Source organism: Agelaius phoeniceus, chromosome 21, assembly GCF_051311805.1.
Source record: "Agelaius phoeniceus isolate bAgePho1 chromosome 21, bAgePho1.hap1, whole genome shotgun sequence".
Classification (NCBI taxonomy): Eukaryota; Metazoa; Chordata; class Aves; order Passeriformes; family Icteridae; genus Agelaius; species Agelaius phoeniceus.
In genome coordinates, this window is record NC_135285.1 from 9,793,028 (window position 1) to 9,808,979 (window position 15,952).

Sequence of the window (15,952 nt, forward strand, 5' to 3'; positions counted from 1 at the left end):
ATTATTTCTGACTCTCCACAAGGAAAGACTTCACAGGTGTTTATTCTTTTCTGGCTCAAAATTGTCTCTATTATGTATAAGCAGCATCTGTTTCATGGCAGAATACAAATTGTTTCTCTGTATATAATTTGTCTTGACTCAGATGTTCCTTGCAGAACCATGGGCTCCTTTACGTCGACAGTCCTGATTCTCCTGGCATTTTTAGTCCCTTGTGATTGAGGAGTCAGTGAGTCACAGCCTGTGTTTGTGTATCCCCACATCCTGGGGTACAGAACAGGCACATGATACCTGCTCAGGCCTCCTCACTCCCAAAGGTCTCCAAATCCCTTCCATACCCATTTTTGACATCCTGGAGGAATTCAATGTGTCAGTCAGGAGTTTAGACACCTTCTTGCATCAGGCACTGCTCCTGGCCCATGGACATGACCCAGAGCAGGTGGAGCACTGCTGACAGGCTGTGCCGTGTGCCTGCAGTCCCGAGTAGGTGTTTTTGTGGGGAAGGTGGAAAGAGGGAGGGTTTTTTTTGTTTTGTCAGCGAGTGGGAGAAGTATTGAAGTTGTAAAGAACATCAGGAGCGTAGGGTGCGAGGGGGGAGAATAGAGGGTTTGCAGCACTGTAATTTCCCCCAGGGCAGAGATCTCAGAACAGTATTTAACAGGCTATAGACTGTGCAATACTTAAAACAAATAGATGGAAATGAGTCTTTCTTCTATTAATATGGCCTAGCCCTCAGGAACAGTGCTAAAATGGGTTTGCAAGGCACAATTACCGCAGAGTCCTGTCAGGCTGCTGTTAATTCCTCCAGGCAGAGCTCCGTGTTTTGCTGCCTTCAGCCAGCCATTCATTTGTCCGCCCACAGCCCAGAGCCCCCGGCGGCAGCGGGGAGCGCCAGAGCCGCTTCCCTGGCGCTGGGAAGGGGGAGCTGCTGAGGCAGGAGCGTTACCCAGGGCCCGAAATAGCAGCCCCTGCCTGCCTCGGGGCTCTGGCACCAGCCACGGCAACCCCAAAATGCGCTCAGGCTGCTCTAGGTGCTTAGAGCGAGTCTTGCCTTGGATTCTGTGAAAAACAGTCTTTTGAAACGAGGTATGTCTTAATGCCTTCGCTGGAGTGTGGAGGAAAGAGTTTGAATTGTGGGTTCGAGGTAAAATTGATCCTGAAAGCGAGATTTGAGAAATTATTTCAGGATTGTCGTAACAGCAATATGAATTTACCTTTCGGAGGCACAGCTTGGTTTAGAGTTGCACTTTGATATATTTTTCTGTTATTTTGTGGACTTATCTTCAGAGAAAAGGAAATTTTTATTCTCAGCCAGGTGGTGGAGTCTTCTTTCTCAGCCCTTGTACTGTATCATTTATCTAAGAAGTTCAAAACATGCAAAGCTGGGAGGTTTCAGCTCCTTTCCCGTGAGCTCAGGTATATTTCAATGTCCCTATCACAGAAGATTGAGGCACAGGGAGCAGTTGTGAATGACAAGAGGTCTGGAGGAGGCAGCGGCAGACCCAAGGAGCAGAGTGAAGGTGACCTGCCTTGCAGTGCTGCGATCCGGCTGTCACCTGATACGGGCTCTGTGCAGAGGCTCTGGTGTCATTTACCCTCCGAGTCCAGCCAAGCTGGGGCTCGTCCTTCAGCTCCTTTGCAGGAGCTTTTCCAACGCCAGCCTAGCAGCAGCCCTGGCTTGGCAGAGCAGGGAAATGCAGGACGAGGTCCCCAGCCAAAGGCTGCTGCTGCAGCAAGTTCCCAGCGCCCGGCACAGAGTCCCGGAGCTGCCTCCCAGTCAGGCACGGGCTGGGCTATTCATTGTGCAAACAGCCTCCTTCCTCTCCATGCCAGCCCGAGGGACACGGGGAATGGCAGAGTTTATTATAAACTGAGTGGAGGAACAGACTATTGCTGGAGGAGATCCAGGGTTATAAAAGATTGGAGCGGGGAGGGGGAGGAGGAGGGAACAGGACATAATTTGTGTTTGTGCGTGAGGGGGTGCAGACTGTTGGTTTCAGCGAGGCATTCCCCAAACCCTCAGGACCTCTGCCTGGTTTTGGTGGGATTTTGTGCAGTGCATCCCGTGCTGTGTCAAAGCCTGCTTACTTTTTATTGTATCAATCATGCTCTTTATGCAGCACCACGACTCGGAGAACGCTTGCAGGTCCTGTTCTGAATGAGCTGCGCTTGCTGCCAGCTCAGCCTAGTTACTGCTGTAACTTAGTCTGGGGGATGGGAGAAAAAGGTTGCTGCTACTTTAAATATAATGCATTAAGAGGATGCTGGAAAAAGGCCTGCATGCTGTAATACCCAGCCATCGAGTTGGAAAAGGAGCCAGATGTAATACAAAAGAAGAAACACAGCCTCTTATGGATGCTGCACTAATTCATAAATCAGGTGAATCAGCTTAGGCAACTGCTGTGTTTTTATGCCTCTGCTGCATGGAGAACTGCATGTTGGATGCTTTTATTTGAAGTAATGGAACCAGATAATCCTTTGGACCAGGACAACTCCAATGGTAAGAAGTAGGAAACATAGAAGAGAGAGGGGAAAAAAAGGATAATGAGAGTGTCTGAGTTCCCCATCCTGCTAAAGGCACAGGGGTAGGCATGTGTTTGTGCTGTCTTCTGCATGGATAAGTGGAAATGAATGTGGGGATGTGCTTCACAAGAGCTTAGAAATCCCTCTGTTTACAGGGTCTGGAGACAAACATGTAGTAGACTGATACATTGAGATATTTATTCTACTGGAAGGAGCAGGAAGCAGGCAGCATGAAGCTGTCTCCTGAGCAGTCTGTGCAGAGGGAGCAGAGACCTGTGCATTCCACCTTATTCAGCTTGGGGGGCTTTTTGCCACTGAGGAAAGAATGGAACTTTGTGCCGTATGTGCTGTCAGATGTAGCATTTGGGAACAGATTCTTTATCTGCAGAAAGCTTTCCTACAGGCAGATGCATGAGTAATTTACTTAGGAGGATATATTTAGCCAAGGACCACATAAATTCGCCCTGGAATTGAAGTCCATGGTTAAAAATGCAGCTATTCCATGGATTTATAGCATTCCACATGCTGATGTTCTGCTATCCAGTCTATTGGAAAGCACACAAAAAAGCATAAATTGAGGGGAAAAGTTGTTTGCAAGTCTCATTTCTCTGTTAGTGAAGAGAATTGGCTGCAATGAGGACAACAAAGTATTCATGTTTATGAAAACAATTTCAGATGGTGATTTTTGGAATAAATTGATTCTCAACTGCTTAATATGCATTCAGTATGTTCTGAATACAGCTTGAAATCCACTAAATATTCCACTTCCCACATAAATATTGTTCAGGAAGTAGTTATGGATTTCCCACAGCATATTCTCTGCTGGTAAACAGAGCTTCAAGTCCGACACAACTGCAGTTTTAATATCACAGAGACATAAAACTGTGTGGAAAGAATGTGGTTAAGGGAATGAACTAACATTTAAACTATGTGAACAGTTGACTGGGCACATATAAGTAGGCAGAACTGCTTTACTTGGGGCTCTGTGCCTTGCTAAAATAGAACTTAATCAAGGACAGATTTCAGCGGTGTTTCAAATGATGATATTTGCATGAAAATATTAAGAGGGGAGTCTCACACTTCTCATTTCTCTTTCTATTCTATTTCATATGTAGTTATATTAATTCCTCTCTAGAAGAACAGCATCTACCTCTCATGTCTCATACCTCCTGTTAGACCACTGAGACACAGAATTAAATCTCATTTTCTTTACAGCAGGAAGTTTTAGGATTTTCAGAGAAGTGCATACATAGTTGAGCTGATATTAACAAACATGTAAGCAGATGTTCTTGTCCATCCCAGTGTTAGAATCTGGCCTTTAGGAGTCACAGAGAGTGTCTGGGTTCTGAGGGAAATACAAGTTTAACTTTATTTTCTCTAATATGTTAAATTCCTCATTGAATTTAGAATGCATAATTTAAGATACATAGGTTCTCATGCTTTTCTTACAGACATCTAAAGTATATTCTGTCACTTTGTGTAGAAACTTAGTTTTCCTACAAAATATTTGAATAAGTCGGCAAACACTGGGAAGGTTCATAAGCTGGGAAATGAGAGATAAGCAAGCACTGCTGGTACCAAGGATCTGGGAACAAACTTCATTGCTTCCCCTTCCTATGTAAATCCCCATCTTCCTTTTAGTTGTGTTTAAATTACTTTGATTTAAACTATCTCATTGTGAACAAATGGGTTGAACCATTTATTGATCACAAGGTCAGTTCCTTCCCTGTGCTGCTGCTGGAACTGCAGGACTGAGGGGCTCAGCTGCTGCTCTGAGATCCCAGGCATTGTTTTGCATGAATTCAGTAAACAGAAAGTTCTCAGAATCAGCCAGCAGATGCTGTTCAGGAAGATTTGCCCCTTGAGAACGTTCCCTTGTTCTGGAAGCTGCTCCTCAGTCCCTCGGATATCCAGCAGCTCTGGACATGCTGGGAACTGTTGTGTTTATCCAAGTGGGCTGCTCATGTGACAAGTCTTAATGCCTTGGGGAGTGACCATGACTTAGAACTCTTGTGCTTGCTGTAAAAATGCCTTTTTACCTTCAAGAATGCCAAATCAAATCCCCTTTTCTGCCAGCCAAATGAAGTCCATTCTTTAATTTTTGCTCTACCTGTGGGTTAACCATCCACCTTAAAATACAGCCCTGGTTCCTTCTGTGTTGCTTATTGCTAGCACAATCAAGAGATGATTAATGACAGGAAAAGCTGTTCTGAAGAATTTGTGGCAATAATGTACTTGAGGGTTGCTTTTTTTGCCTGCTGCAGCCCTTCCATTTGCTTACTAACGTGCGTGAATTCAGCTCACAGGATGGTGGTGGAATATTCAAGACTGGGAAGCTGTGTCTCATTTCTTAGCACAGGGGGTTTTTTTCTTAATCAAATTAAGTTGCCAGCTTTTCATGGAGATGCCTCATAGATTTATTATTGCTTGTAGCTGCAGCAGGGAATCACCACTCATTTATGTGTGGGCCTGACATGAGATTTAAGCTGTGTTGGTTGCCTTGACGTAACAGCCCCTGGAATAAAACCTGTGGGTTTTTCATCACCTGTGGGTGCAGTGGTTACTGGATTTTTCTCTGTGATTCTCCAGGGAGCTGCAGTGCTTGACTGCCTTGAACACAGCCTGACAAGCTGCTCTTCATTTGGAGATTTGTGCAGGGAGTTCTGTAACTTTTCTCTTCCACATGGGATAAAGGCTCACACAAACTTACAGGTTCTCATACGGGTTTTAAAAATCATTAAAGCAACCTCCACTTTATTTTCTCCTTCTCTCCCACCCATTATTTTCTTTCCATTCTCTGGAATGCAGGCATGTAGAGAAACATTAATGTCATTCATTTTGTGGTGGCTCACAGCTCTGAGTTTTTGAAGTGTTTTTTTTTTTAATGTAGTGACATGGATTTACTTCTTTTCACCAAAAAAAAAAAAAAAAAAAAAAAGAAAGAAAAAAATCTTGGAAGAAACTTCCTGAAGAATGTGCTGATTCCGAAACCATAACCCTAAATTACCCATTTTGGAGGGATGACATATCAGAGCTATGGATTTCTCTTTTGTACTATTGCCACTTGCTGCTCCACAAATAAAAGACAGCTCAGCAGCTTTCTGCAAGCTGCTGAAGATTTATAAGATGTTTTATTTGTGTGCAAACTCTTGAGTACAAAATATCTATGAATTATGTATTCTTTGTGTCTTCTAATTGCTCAGATCTCAGTTTGTACAGCTCTTGTCAGCACTGGAACCACCTCTGAGTTTATTCTTTTCTGTGTCCTGACAATATTTCTTTGTGATTCGGTTGTTAATCCTTAAAGAACACAAGATTTTTATTAGACCTTTTGAACAACCTTGTAGACCCGATCCCAGCTACTGGTTTTAGTGGAATCATATTCCCTACACAATAGGTGTGAATCACAGATGCAGATTTTGTGCCACAAAGAAATAAAATTAAACCATTGTGCTTTAATAACACAATAATTACAGCACATTTTTTTCAGTCTCTGACGTACACATTGAACCAGGTGAATGACTTGGATGGCAGCCAGGCTTGAACTTTGCTGTTGGTAATTGAGATTCTTCAGGCACTGTTTGAGGGCAGTAATGACATCCTGGCCTCAATGACACCTTGGCCTGCATTAGAAATCACACCTGGTAGAGAGGAAAGCAGAAGCAAGGGCTGGGAACACAGAACTTTTTGTAGGTTATGTGTGATAGCAGAGCTGAGTGGGAAAGCTCCAGAGGAATGGGAGCTGAAATCAGTAGAAGGGCACAGAGCAGTCAATAAATGAGCATCCCACTGGATTATGGGCATTTAACAAGGGAGAACCACCCAGATGGAATCCTGAAAGAGCATCCAACAAATGGAATGTAACCATCCATACTTGGAGGTGCTGGAAATAGTCACAGTCATCTCTTGGTTCTTTGGAACTAAAGAAAAGGGTCTTTTCATAATCAGGCAAATTCAAGGCCTCTTTATATTTCTCCTAAAAGAGAAGAACTTCAGAGCATTGTGAGGGATCCTCCCAGGTCCATCTCTTCCACACAGCACTGCCAGTCTCCCTCAGAACTTTCTACATCAGCCATAGCTGGAAGGTGAATTCAGCATAACTGGATGGGATGGAAGAGTGCACAGGCAAGGGATTTCCTGGAGCAGAGATGAGGAGGAGCTCCAAGCATACATTTGATATATTGAGGTGTTTATAGGTGAGAAGCTTTTACATTAATGAGACTCTGGTAGCAGCTGAAAGGAGCTGGAGGAGCCCAGAGGGAAGTGTCCCTTGTTAATGAGATCTGAGCCCCCCTGGGGTTCCTGAGCCCTTCAGCCAAGGATTGTTGGAATGCCATGGGTGAAACTCAGCCTCCTCTTCTGCTGCTGCCCAGAGAGATGGATGGGTGCTGATGCCTCCCATCCCTGGCTAACACATCCACCCTAGGGAGGGATGTACAGAATGAGGAGCTGCTTACCCTGAGCCAGTGTTCTTTGTCACATCCAAGTGGGACGTTTGCCCAGGAGGTTCCTCGGGGCATACACGGGGTTATCCCAGCACTTGGAGCACTGTGGGGATCCTGTTTGGATTCAGATGTGCTTCCTCTCTGAGCATCTCCAAGGAAGCAGCACATGGAAAAGCTGTAATTGCAGAGCATTGCTCCTGCTGGTAGAGGCTCAGAGGCCCAGCATATGCCTTGCTCAGTGAGTCAGTTGTCAAAATGATTTTGGCTGCTACGGAGCTTAGTGCAGGGATCAGAAAATACCTGCCAAGATGAGGCTTCAGAAAATGTTTGTTTTCTAGCAGATCTAGATACGCCTCTAGTTTTGTTTTACACCTTTAAACACTTCTCTAGCTGCAGCTGGAGGTTGGTGGGCAGCTGTGGCAGATGTTACAACACCAGCCCTTGTTCTTTGTGCTGGAGCTGCTTGTGTGGGTTTGTTTGCTTAGCGTTGGGTGGGCAGGGCCTGGCTGATGGAGCAAAACGATGCCTCTGGATGTGGGTCCTGCTCTGAGTCCTAGGGAGAAACCCTGATACTTGGTGTTTTGAAAATAGGAAAGTAAAATGCAAATAGCATTCTCTTATTTGGTCCAGAATGAAGAAAAAAAAAACCCGACAAAATAATAATAGTAAAAGTTAGTCCAGAGTTCACAACATTTTATTGTCTCTCTGACCGGCCCTGTGTTTGCAGAAGTGCTGTTAGAGCCTTTCTCCTGGCAGGGAGAATATCCCTGAAGAGTTTTTCACAGCCCATGTGTCAGACAGGAATGCAAAGGATCAATTTACAACCAGAGACAAAGATCTGAAAATGTCCGGGGGGACCTGGGGGAATGTTTCTCACCCCAGACAGTTGCAGTGGTGGAAGTGATCCCACTTGCCCGGCTGCAGCCCAGCTTTGCTGGGTTCAGCCCTGAGCAGCAGCAGTAAAAGCAGAGTCTGTGCTGCAGCAGAGCTGGGGCAGGAGCCCCAAGCACAGCACAACCTCCTGACAAACACTTCTGTACAGAGCTGCAGAGAATTCCAGAGTGTTGAGGAGAGCTCAGGAGTGCACCGCGGTATTTCAGGGAGAGCCCTGGTGCTGTGCCTGTTTCCATCAGGAGCTGGCTTTGTTCAGCTGATCATCCTTTATTATTGGGTTGCAGCTGTCAGAAGAACCAGGCATTGAGCTCAGGGCTTGTATTAAAAGTGCCCTCTGGATGGGATGGTTTGGAAGCTGCACAGAGCAGTTGGAAGTAGTTTCCTGTTCAGTTTGGCCAGGTTTTGGATAATGGTTTTACTTTCCCTGAAAGTTGGTAGTCATTTTTATTTCATATGTTCTTAGAGATATTTGTTTTATTGTCATTTAAAGTTTCCTGGTGAACTTCAGGCAAAAGCAGAGGATGTATTAATCTATTTCATGTCATTTGCAACAGGGTCTGTAAAGTCAGGCCTTAATCTCAGAAATGTATATTGATATATTCAGCAGGAGATGATGGCACGAGGGGCTTGTGTGAGTTGTCTGGAAGAGCGCACGCACAGATCATCCTTTGTTTTGACTCTTACAAATGATTGTTGTTTTTAAGACTGGAAAAGAAAAAGAAGGTTTAACTATTGCGACTTTAAACCCAAGATGAAGCTGATCACACAAACTCAAGGCACAGAAAAAGTGATCAGCATTTAGGATTTTGGGAAAAAAGCAGGTGCATTCCAGCTGAACCCAATGCTGAGCACACTGAGGGCTCTGACCCGCCTGCCTGTGCCTCTGCCGAGGAGAGAGGCAGGTTTTATTTTCCCTGCTTATTCATTTTCTGAGTCATTCATCTTGTGCTATAGCTATTGAAAACTGTAACAGAGTCTGGGAAGCACTTGGCTTTTGAGTGCTGCCTCCTGATTGGGCTGGGGAATGCTGCTGTTCGGGAATAATGTGTGAATACCATCTGCTCCGAGGAGCCTCCGTGGATTCTGCTGGAGAGGCACCTTCAGCCAGGACTCCAGGCAAGGGGAGCACGCCTGCCTTCTCTCTTTCTTACCCAAACTTTTACTTGTCACTGGATTTCTTTTCTGTTTCCCTGTGGAACTTTTTTTGTGCTTTGCCCGAAGGCTGAGTCTCTTCTCCTGTGGGTTTTGGAGGTGTTTTTCCTTTATTTTTTTTCCCTGTGTGGGATTCCTTCTGGGGTTCAGCATGCACACCAAGCCGGGAAGTAAATCAGGGAGTTTTGCAGCTGTTTATTGCAGCACGAGAGTTAACGTGGAATGTCTGAGTTGCTTTGAGAAACTACTTCCAAAAATTTGACCTGCTTGTAAAAAGGTAAGCAGGGAAAGACTTTGGAATTTCGGGACTGACTTTCTACTTGCAGGGGGGGTTGTTTTTTTAGGAATGAATGTGAATCATTTGCAGTGTACAGTTGCCTCCTAGCAATGCCTGGGATCAAAGACTGGGGTTTGTCTCTGAATTTCTTTAATGAGCAGAGTTGGAACAATGATTGTCTCTTTCTCTTTTGTGTAGCAATAGTTTTACAATAAGTCTTAACCCAAACTTTCTGCAGTGTGAGTGTCATTGTAATTCAGAACAGCAGCTCTTTTTTGGGTTCGTATCTTTGTGCAGAGAACTCTCAGGTCTCGTTTTCCTGCTTATGGAATCTCTTTTTCTGTTATCTCAGACCAAGCACAGTTAGTTTGCAGCAGTCAGTATTTCCTCTTGCAGAGGACAAGATGTAGTTCGTGAGCCTGTTAAATCCTGCCCACTAATGACCCGCTGAGAGAGCTGGGGCCATTCCTTCACCTCAGGACAGCAGATCTGGCACCACAGCCTGGGGCCACCACTCTGCCCCTGTTAGCACATCCTGAACTCTTGCAAGTGACCTCTAAAATACGGGTATGAGTTCTTTTTCTGCAGGTTGTGTTCCAGTCAGACTCTTCTATCTACACAAAACAAAGTTAGCAAAGGGAGGGCAAGAAATATTAATGGTTTGTAAAACCCTGTCCCTCCTTCCAGTGAGCCACGTTATTCATTTTACTGTGGTCTGTTCAAGGGCGAAATCTGCAAAAAAATAGTTCTAAGACTTTGCTGAAGACTCATTGTAATTTATTTTTGACAAATACCTGATTTTTAGCTTTTTTGTGTTGGTTTGTTAATGGTAACTGTGCAGCAAGTGTGTGACTTGTTTACTGGTATGTACTACAAGGCAAATGTTCAGTGCCTGTAATTAAGGGAACAGTAGATTTATGTAACTGATGCTTGGTCTGACCTGAGCTTTTCATATCCAGTCAAGTTCAGATAAACAGGAGAGGGTCGTGCTCTCACTGTGCTTCCTACACCCAGGCACCAGTGTGAGCAAATGTTCCAGAGTACAGCAAGGAGCTGTTGCATTGACAGGGAGGCATCTTTTCACTTAGTCATTTTCCTGGCCCACTGCCAGATCATCAAAAGCAGCTCCTTTAATGAAGAAAAAACTCACTTTGCTGTAATTAGGAAAAGTGTGGCAAGTCACGGAAGGAATTAGGAGCTGGCTTTGATGATCCCTGTGGGTCCCTTGCAGCTGAGGATATTCCATGGTTCTGGGAAGGAATGCCTGGATCCCACCAAGCTGCAGCACCAGGACAGTCCATCAGCTGCAGGGCCCTGTGCTTGCTGGGGACATGGGACATGTGGGCTCAGGTCTCACAGTGCCACGTCTGCCACTCCTCTTAGGGGTGCTCAGAAACCTTTGAGCATCCATACTCCTTTATCAATTATTAATTGATAATAATAACAACAACAACAATAAAGGCTCACTTAGTTCTGTTTTGCTGGAATTGTATTGTCAGTCATAGATTTCCCAGCCTGTCACTGGGCCATTGGGTGATGATTATAATGAGGAATGGAATCCTGACCTCTGAACTCCAGAGGATCTCTTCCATTCCAGACCTGGCTCCAGAAGGTTTCTCAGCCACTGGCAGGGGTGACCAGTAGAATATGGGGTGTGGAAACAGAGATCTGCAGTTCCGTGGGATGTCCATATGCATGCTCAGATCAAACACCAGCTGGCTGGAAAAATGTGTTTATTTTTTGCTTTTCATGCTTCATCCAACAGCAGTTCCTTGGTTCACTGGCCTGACTGTGATAAATATTTTTGCAAGGGTAGAGTTTCCTGGTTGTAACCCTTCTGCAGAGGGTTCCTGCTGGATCCCTCCCAAACCCTTCCACAACTTAGCACTGGTCAATATTTCCTTTTAATGGCATCCAGTGTAGCTGCAAAGCACTTTTTGTTTGCCTGCCTATGGCTGATGAGCTGCTCTCATCATCAGCACTGAAATGCTCCAGTGTTTTTCCCTCTCTAATCCAGATAACTTCATGCCAGCTTAAATGTGCTGCTTTTATCCTCTTCTTCCAAAGGGGAGCTGAGTTAGAAGTGCCTTGTCCAGGGTCACACACAGGGAATTTTTCTCATGGTGTTGCAGTGGCACAGCATCTCCTGTGTTCACCATTAGTGCTTTGCCATTCTTCTTGCTCCACAGTCTTCCCCCTTGCCCATTTCCCTTTCTTTGCTCTTCTCCCCAGTTAGAAATTGCTGGAGGACATTTGTCACTTTGCTGTGGAGAGCACATTCCACCTGGCATGTCTTTGGAGTCTGGAAAATCTCAGCACAGGTTTTTCAGCAGACCAGGATTTTTGTTTCCTTGAAGATGAAGAATTCTCATTTTCACTACAAGAAAGTACATTATTTTGCTAAAGGGGCAATACAACATCATTGTATATTTACAGCTTAATTTCAGAAATCCACTCAAATTCCTTTCCTCTTCTCCTCCACAACTCTCTTGTCTGACTTGGTTGCCAGACTTTCTCTGGGAGTTCAGTCTCACTTAATTCACAAAGAATGTGGCTCCTTCTGCCATACTCAGTGCCTGGAGTCAAAATCAGGGCATTTCTAGTGAACTTCAGCTTAAGATAAGTCTGACCTACCTAGAATTGAGGTTTCCAGTTTGCAGACCCAGAGTGAGGAGGCTCTGCCATTACCATGAAGTTCTGTGCCTGTATCTGTGCTAGCCTTGCCTTTTATATAATCTAATAGTCCTTTGCCAAGGAGTAAAATGTAATAGGAACTATTTTTGTGATCTTGGGAGTATTTTTGCTGGCTCTGAGCTCCCTGGAATAGATGCCGCCTCCTGTTATGATGTCATTGCTCCTGGTGCTTGCCAGTAGACTATCAACATTTTCAAAATCAAGATAAGAAAATCAAGATAAAAAATGGGTATTTTGCCTCCATGTAGGTCAGATGAAGCACAGAAACCAGTTTTGTAACAGAAGAGGAGCATTGATGGGGAGAGAAGGACTTCAGAAAAACTGGGACAATCCAGTGGCAAGCACAGGAGACCAGAGAGTTCCTGGTTTCTGGTTCAGACTATGTGAAACCATTTTGCAGAGCAGCTGTGGAAGTGAAAATCAGCAAAAGGAGGGTTGATTTAGAATTTCCTCATGGAAATGCTGGAAGTCCTTCTTTCTCTCAAGGAATTTCAGGCCACATCTTCTCTTTTGTCACAGGAAACTGCCAACAGCCTGCCCTGGGGTGCCTGTCCTGAGATCCCTGACCCTGAATGTCATTTTGGGAACGATACGGAGCGACTGGAACAGGGACTCCCAACAAATCTTGGGAATTTAGTCTTGGAAAAAGTGTAGCCAGAGCTTCATGGCAATTTTGTGAGGGGCTTTTGAATGCTCAAACCACGATTTCCTACTCCCTGAGATTGTAATTTTTAATTTAGGAGCAGAGAACTGAAGGCAAAGAATAATGTCAGTGGGGATGAGGCTTGTACTCAACTTCCTTCTGCAGCCCCATCTAACAGTGCTGAAATTAAATAGCTTAAGGACAGTGTGGAAGAACTGAACCTCTGGAGTAAAGTCAAGGTTTGAGAATTGGTGTCTTTTTTTAGTATTTTTGGTAAAAAAAATACTAAAGACCTTTTGAGATTGCTGTTGTTTTATGTGCCTTTGGAAAGTGCTGCCTGACTTCTTCATCTCAGGCATTTGAGCCATCTAAGAGCAACTTGGTGGATTTTTTTAAAGTTCTGTTTTGAAAATGTTAGTGCTTTGTCAGTAAATCCGTTCAGTTCTGGTTCTTACTATCATTTTCCTTGCAAATGGATCCCTCATCAAGAAATGTTCTTGAATATTTTAAGCTAATTATATATGTACATATTTTGGTAGAGATTAAATATAAATTAAAAACCAACACAGAGAAACATATTCCCCAATGGATTGTAAGAAACTTTCTCCCACTGTAAAATCCTTGTGTCCCAGTAGATGTTACATGGATATTTTGAGAGCACTGTAATGTTTAAGGGTTAAGAGATGGCTCTTACAGATGCTCTGGATGTGTTCTCTAGAGGCCCAGCCAAGGAACAGTGTGTCCTGTCCTTTTGTCTGTCCTGATTTCTAATGAGTCAGTCAGTCCCTGATTCTCCTCCAGTGAATGGGCAGATACACACCTTAAGAGCAAAGATACTCATTTCTCTGTTCATGATCTTCCATGTTTGAGGGAGCACTGAAAACTTCCAACCCTTCCCTCGTTGTTTCTTCTTTTACCACTTGAAAATGTTCTTGGGAGATTTTATCTTGCTCTGTGGATTGCTGGGTGCATTAGCACAGCTTCTGCTTGCCAGGGCTCTCACTAAGTAGAACTGGTTTCAATAAATCATTGTAACTTTGGAAAGTCTGGAGTTCCAGTCATGGCAGCTCAGAAGAGGGAGGGGGAAACAGGAATACAAGAGCTTTTGCAGCTGGGGAAAGAGCACAAAGGTAATTCTCCACAGAGGAGTCTGAACAGAGAGGTCTCTGATGGAAGGCTGTGGGTATCATTCTCTTACAGGCTAGATTAATATTTCATCCAGAGAGGTGGAACAAAGTCTTGTTCTGGTTGAAAAAGGAGGAAGTGAGTGATTCAGCTTATTTTGTCAGGCATCTCCCTGCCTGTGGCAAGGTGCAGTACAGTATTTTTCTAGCCATGGAGAAGGAGTGCTGTGTCTGGAGTGCCACTTGGAGATCCTGGAGCAGTTGCTTGGCCTTTGTCTCAGATCTGTGCAGTTGATCCCTGCCTTGCTTTCCTGAGCAGTAAAATCCCCACCCCAGATTTAAATCTCCCTTTGTCAGTGATCCAGGCTCGTACCCAGCACCTCTGTTTCATTCACATCCAAACTGCTCAAGATAACCTGTGTCTGTCAAGGTTTGAAGTAATGATCTTCTTATTTCTAATAAATCCTTTAGCATGAAACTGGCTTTAATCCCCCTTTGCTATTCCTGTTCCCTGTCCAGGGTAAGCTTGGAAGTTGGGGTTTTTTTGGTTTCTTTTTTTTTAATTGCTACTTGCTCTCATAAGCCATACGATGCTTTTGATAACAGTCATCAAATTTTACAGCTCTCACTATAATCTCAGTGCTGTTAGCCATCTGCATCTCTCCTCGTGTTCTATAGAAACTGAGGAGAAAACAAATACATAGTTAATTTTAGCACATCACTCCTCTTAATGGGTTTTGTGTCCCAAGTAGCAGCACTGTTTAATGTGTCTGCAAACAACCTCATGGAGAGGAGGAAGAATCCACACACAAGGACATTCCTCAATGGTTCCCAGCCCTTAGGGCTGTGCTGCAGGGAGCAGGAGTGGCCTGCAAAGGCTTTGAGTCCTACAAAAGGACCTGTTTGTTTGAGTTATAACTTCTGTAAGTTGTAACCTCTGTTTGAGGAATTTAATTCCATGGAATGTGAACTTTTGAGACATCTTCAAACAAGGTCAGGTGGAGAGTCACCTGTGTCTGTGCCTGGTGATGAGCTGTGAGCAGTAACGAGAGAGCAGAGCAGGGAAAGGGGAAAAATCTCACTTGAGTAAAGAGAAACCTGGGCAAAATGTGTGGAGGAGCTGTGCTCTGTGAACAGGCAGGCAGCATGGATCCAGCCTGGGATTCAGCCTGGGATCCTTCCCTTTGATCCTGGAAAGGGCAGAGGCAGCTGGAGAAGAGCAGTGGCCCAGCTACCAGGGCAGCCCGTGCCCACAGCCCAGTCCTGGCCTTAGGGAGCCATTTATCCTCCTCCCCTCCCAGCATCCAGCCCTAAGGAAGGGCTGCCAGATGTCACACCTCATACAGGATTTCCTGTGCTTCACCTCAAATCCTGGGATTTGTTTAAAACCATGTGCAGTATTACCTTTCTTGTGCCTGAGCTGAAAGATGGGAACCACTTGACAGGCAGTGACCTCCCAGGCTGTGCTTTCCCAGCTTCCTGGGCTGCTCAGGAGCCAGAGGAGGAGCCGTGGTGTTGGACAGGTGGAGATGCAGCTCTGCATGGCCAGGGAACACTCCTGCTCCTGGCAGGGCCCTCCCTGGGGAGTGGCAGTCCCTCTGCTCTGACATCCCAGGCATTCCACACACTTGACAAAGGTCATTCTGCTGCTGCTGACCTTCAGGGCGTGCCAACTGCTCTGCAGGTGCTGTCTCACCTGAATAATGCACAGGAATTTGCCCTTCATTGAAATGTATACATTAGAGTAGGCTAAAGTTAATTTTTTTTAAAATTACCCCCCCAAAGAACATGAAGAGAAAGCTGTATCTCATTGTGTTGTTTAAGTTTTTATGTTATGAAAACCACAAAGGAAAGGGTTTATTATTAAAGTAATGATAAAATACAACAGAGGGACTGAGTCAGAGATAGGACTGCCTTGAGTGAAAAGTTGCCATTTCATTTAGGCTTCACTGGAGTGGTCAGGATTGGTGTTTAAGATGTCATCTGTGTTCACCAAAACCTTCCAGTATTATATTTAACCATTGTGGAGACATAGAAGGGGCCCCACAATAAAAATGATATATTTTAAATTTCCTGATCATAGTGCTTTAACCTTTATAGCGCTGACACCTAAGATTCAAATAGAAATGCACACTGAAACACTGTAATTTTATATATTCCAAATTTTTTATAGGAATCCATTTAAAATTACACAAGAAACCTC

The 15,952-nt window shown here is 44.5% G+C and overlaps 1 protein-coding gene across 3 annotated transcripts in view; it reads left to right on the forward strand.

Annotated features, from left to right (window-relative positions):
* The first annotated feature begins 1,969 nt into the window (after positions 1–1,969).
* Positions 1,970–15,952, forward strand: part of DAB2IP (DAB2 interacting protein) — a 157,351-nt gene continuing 143,368 nt past the window's right edge. Inside the window, exon 1 of one of the 3 annotated variants that reach the window (XM_077189400.1) lies at positions 1,970–2,497. In XM_077189400.1, coding sequence (XP_077045515.1) covers positions 2,440–2,497 — 58 coding nt within the window. In that variant the 5' untranslated portion in view covers positions 1,970–2,439. Of the gene's footprint in view, positions 2,498–8,818; positions 9,289–15,952 lie in introns of those variants that run through there. The other 2 variants (XM_077189396.1, XM_077189403.1) reach the window with 2 other exon arrangements.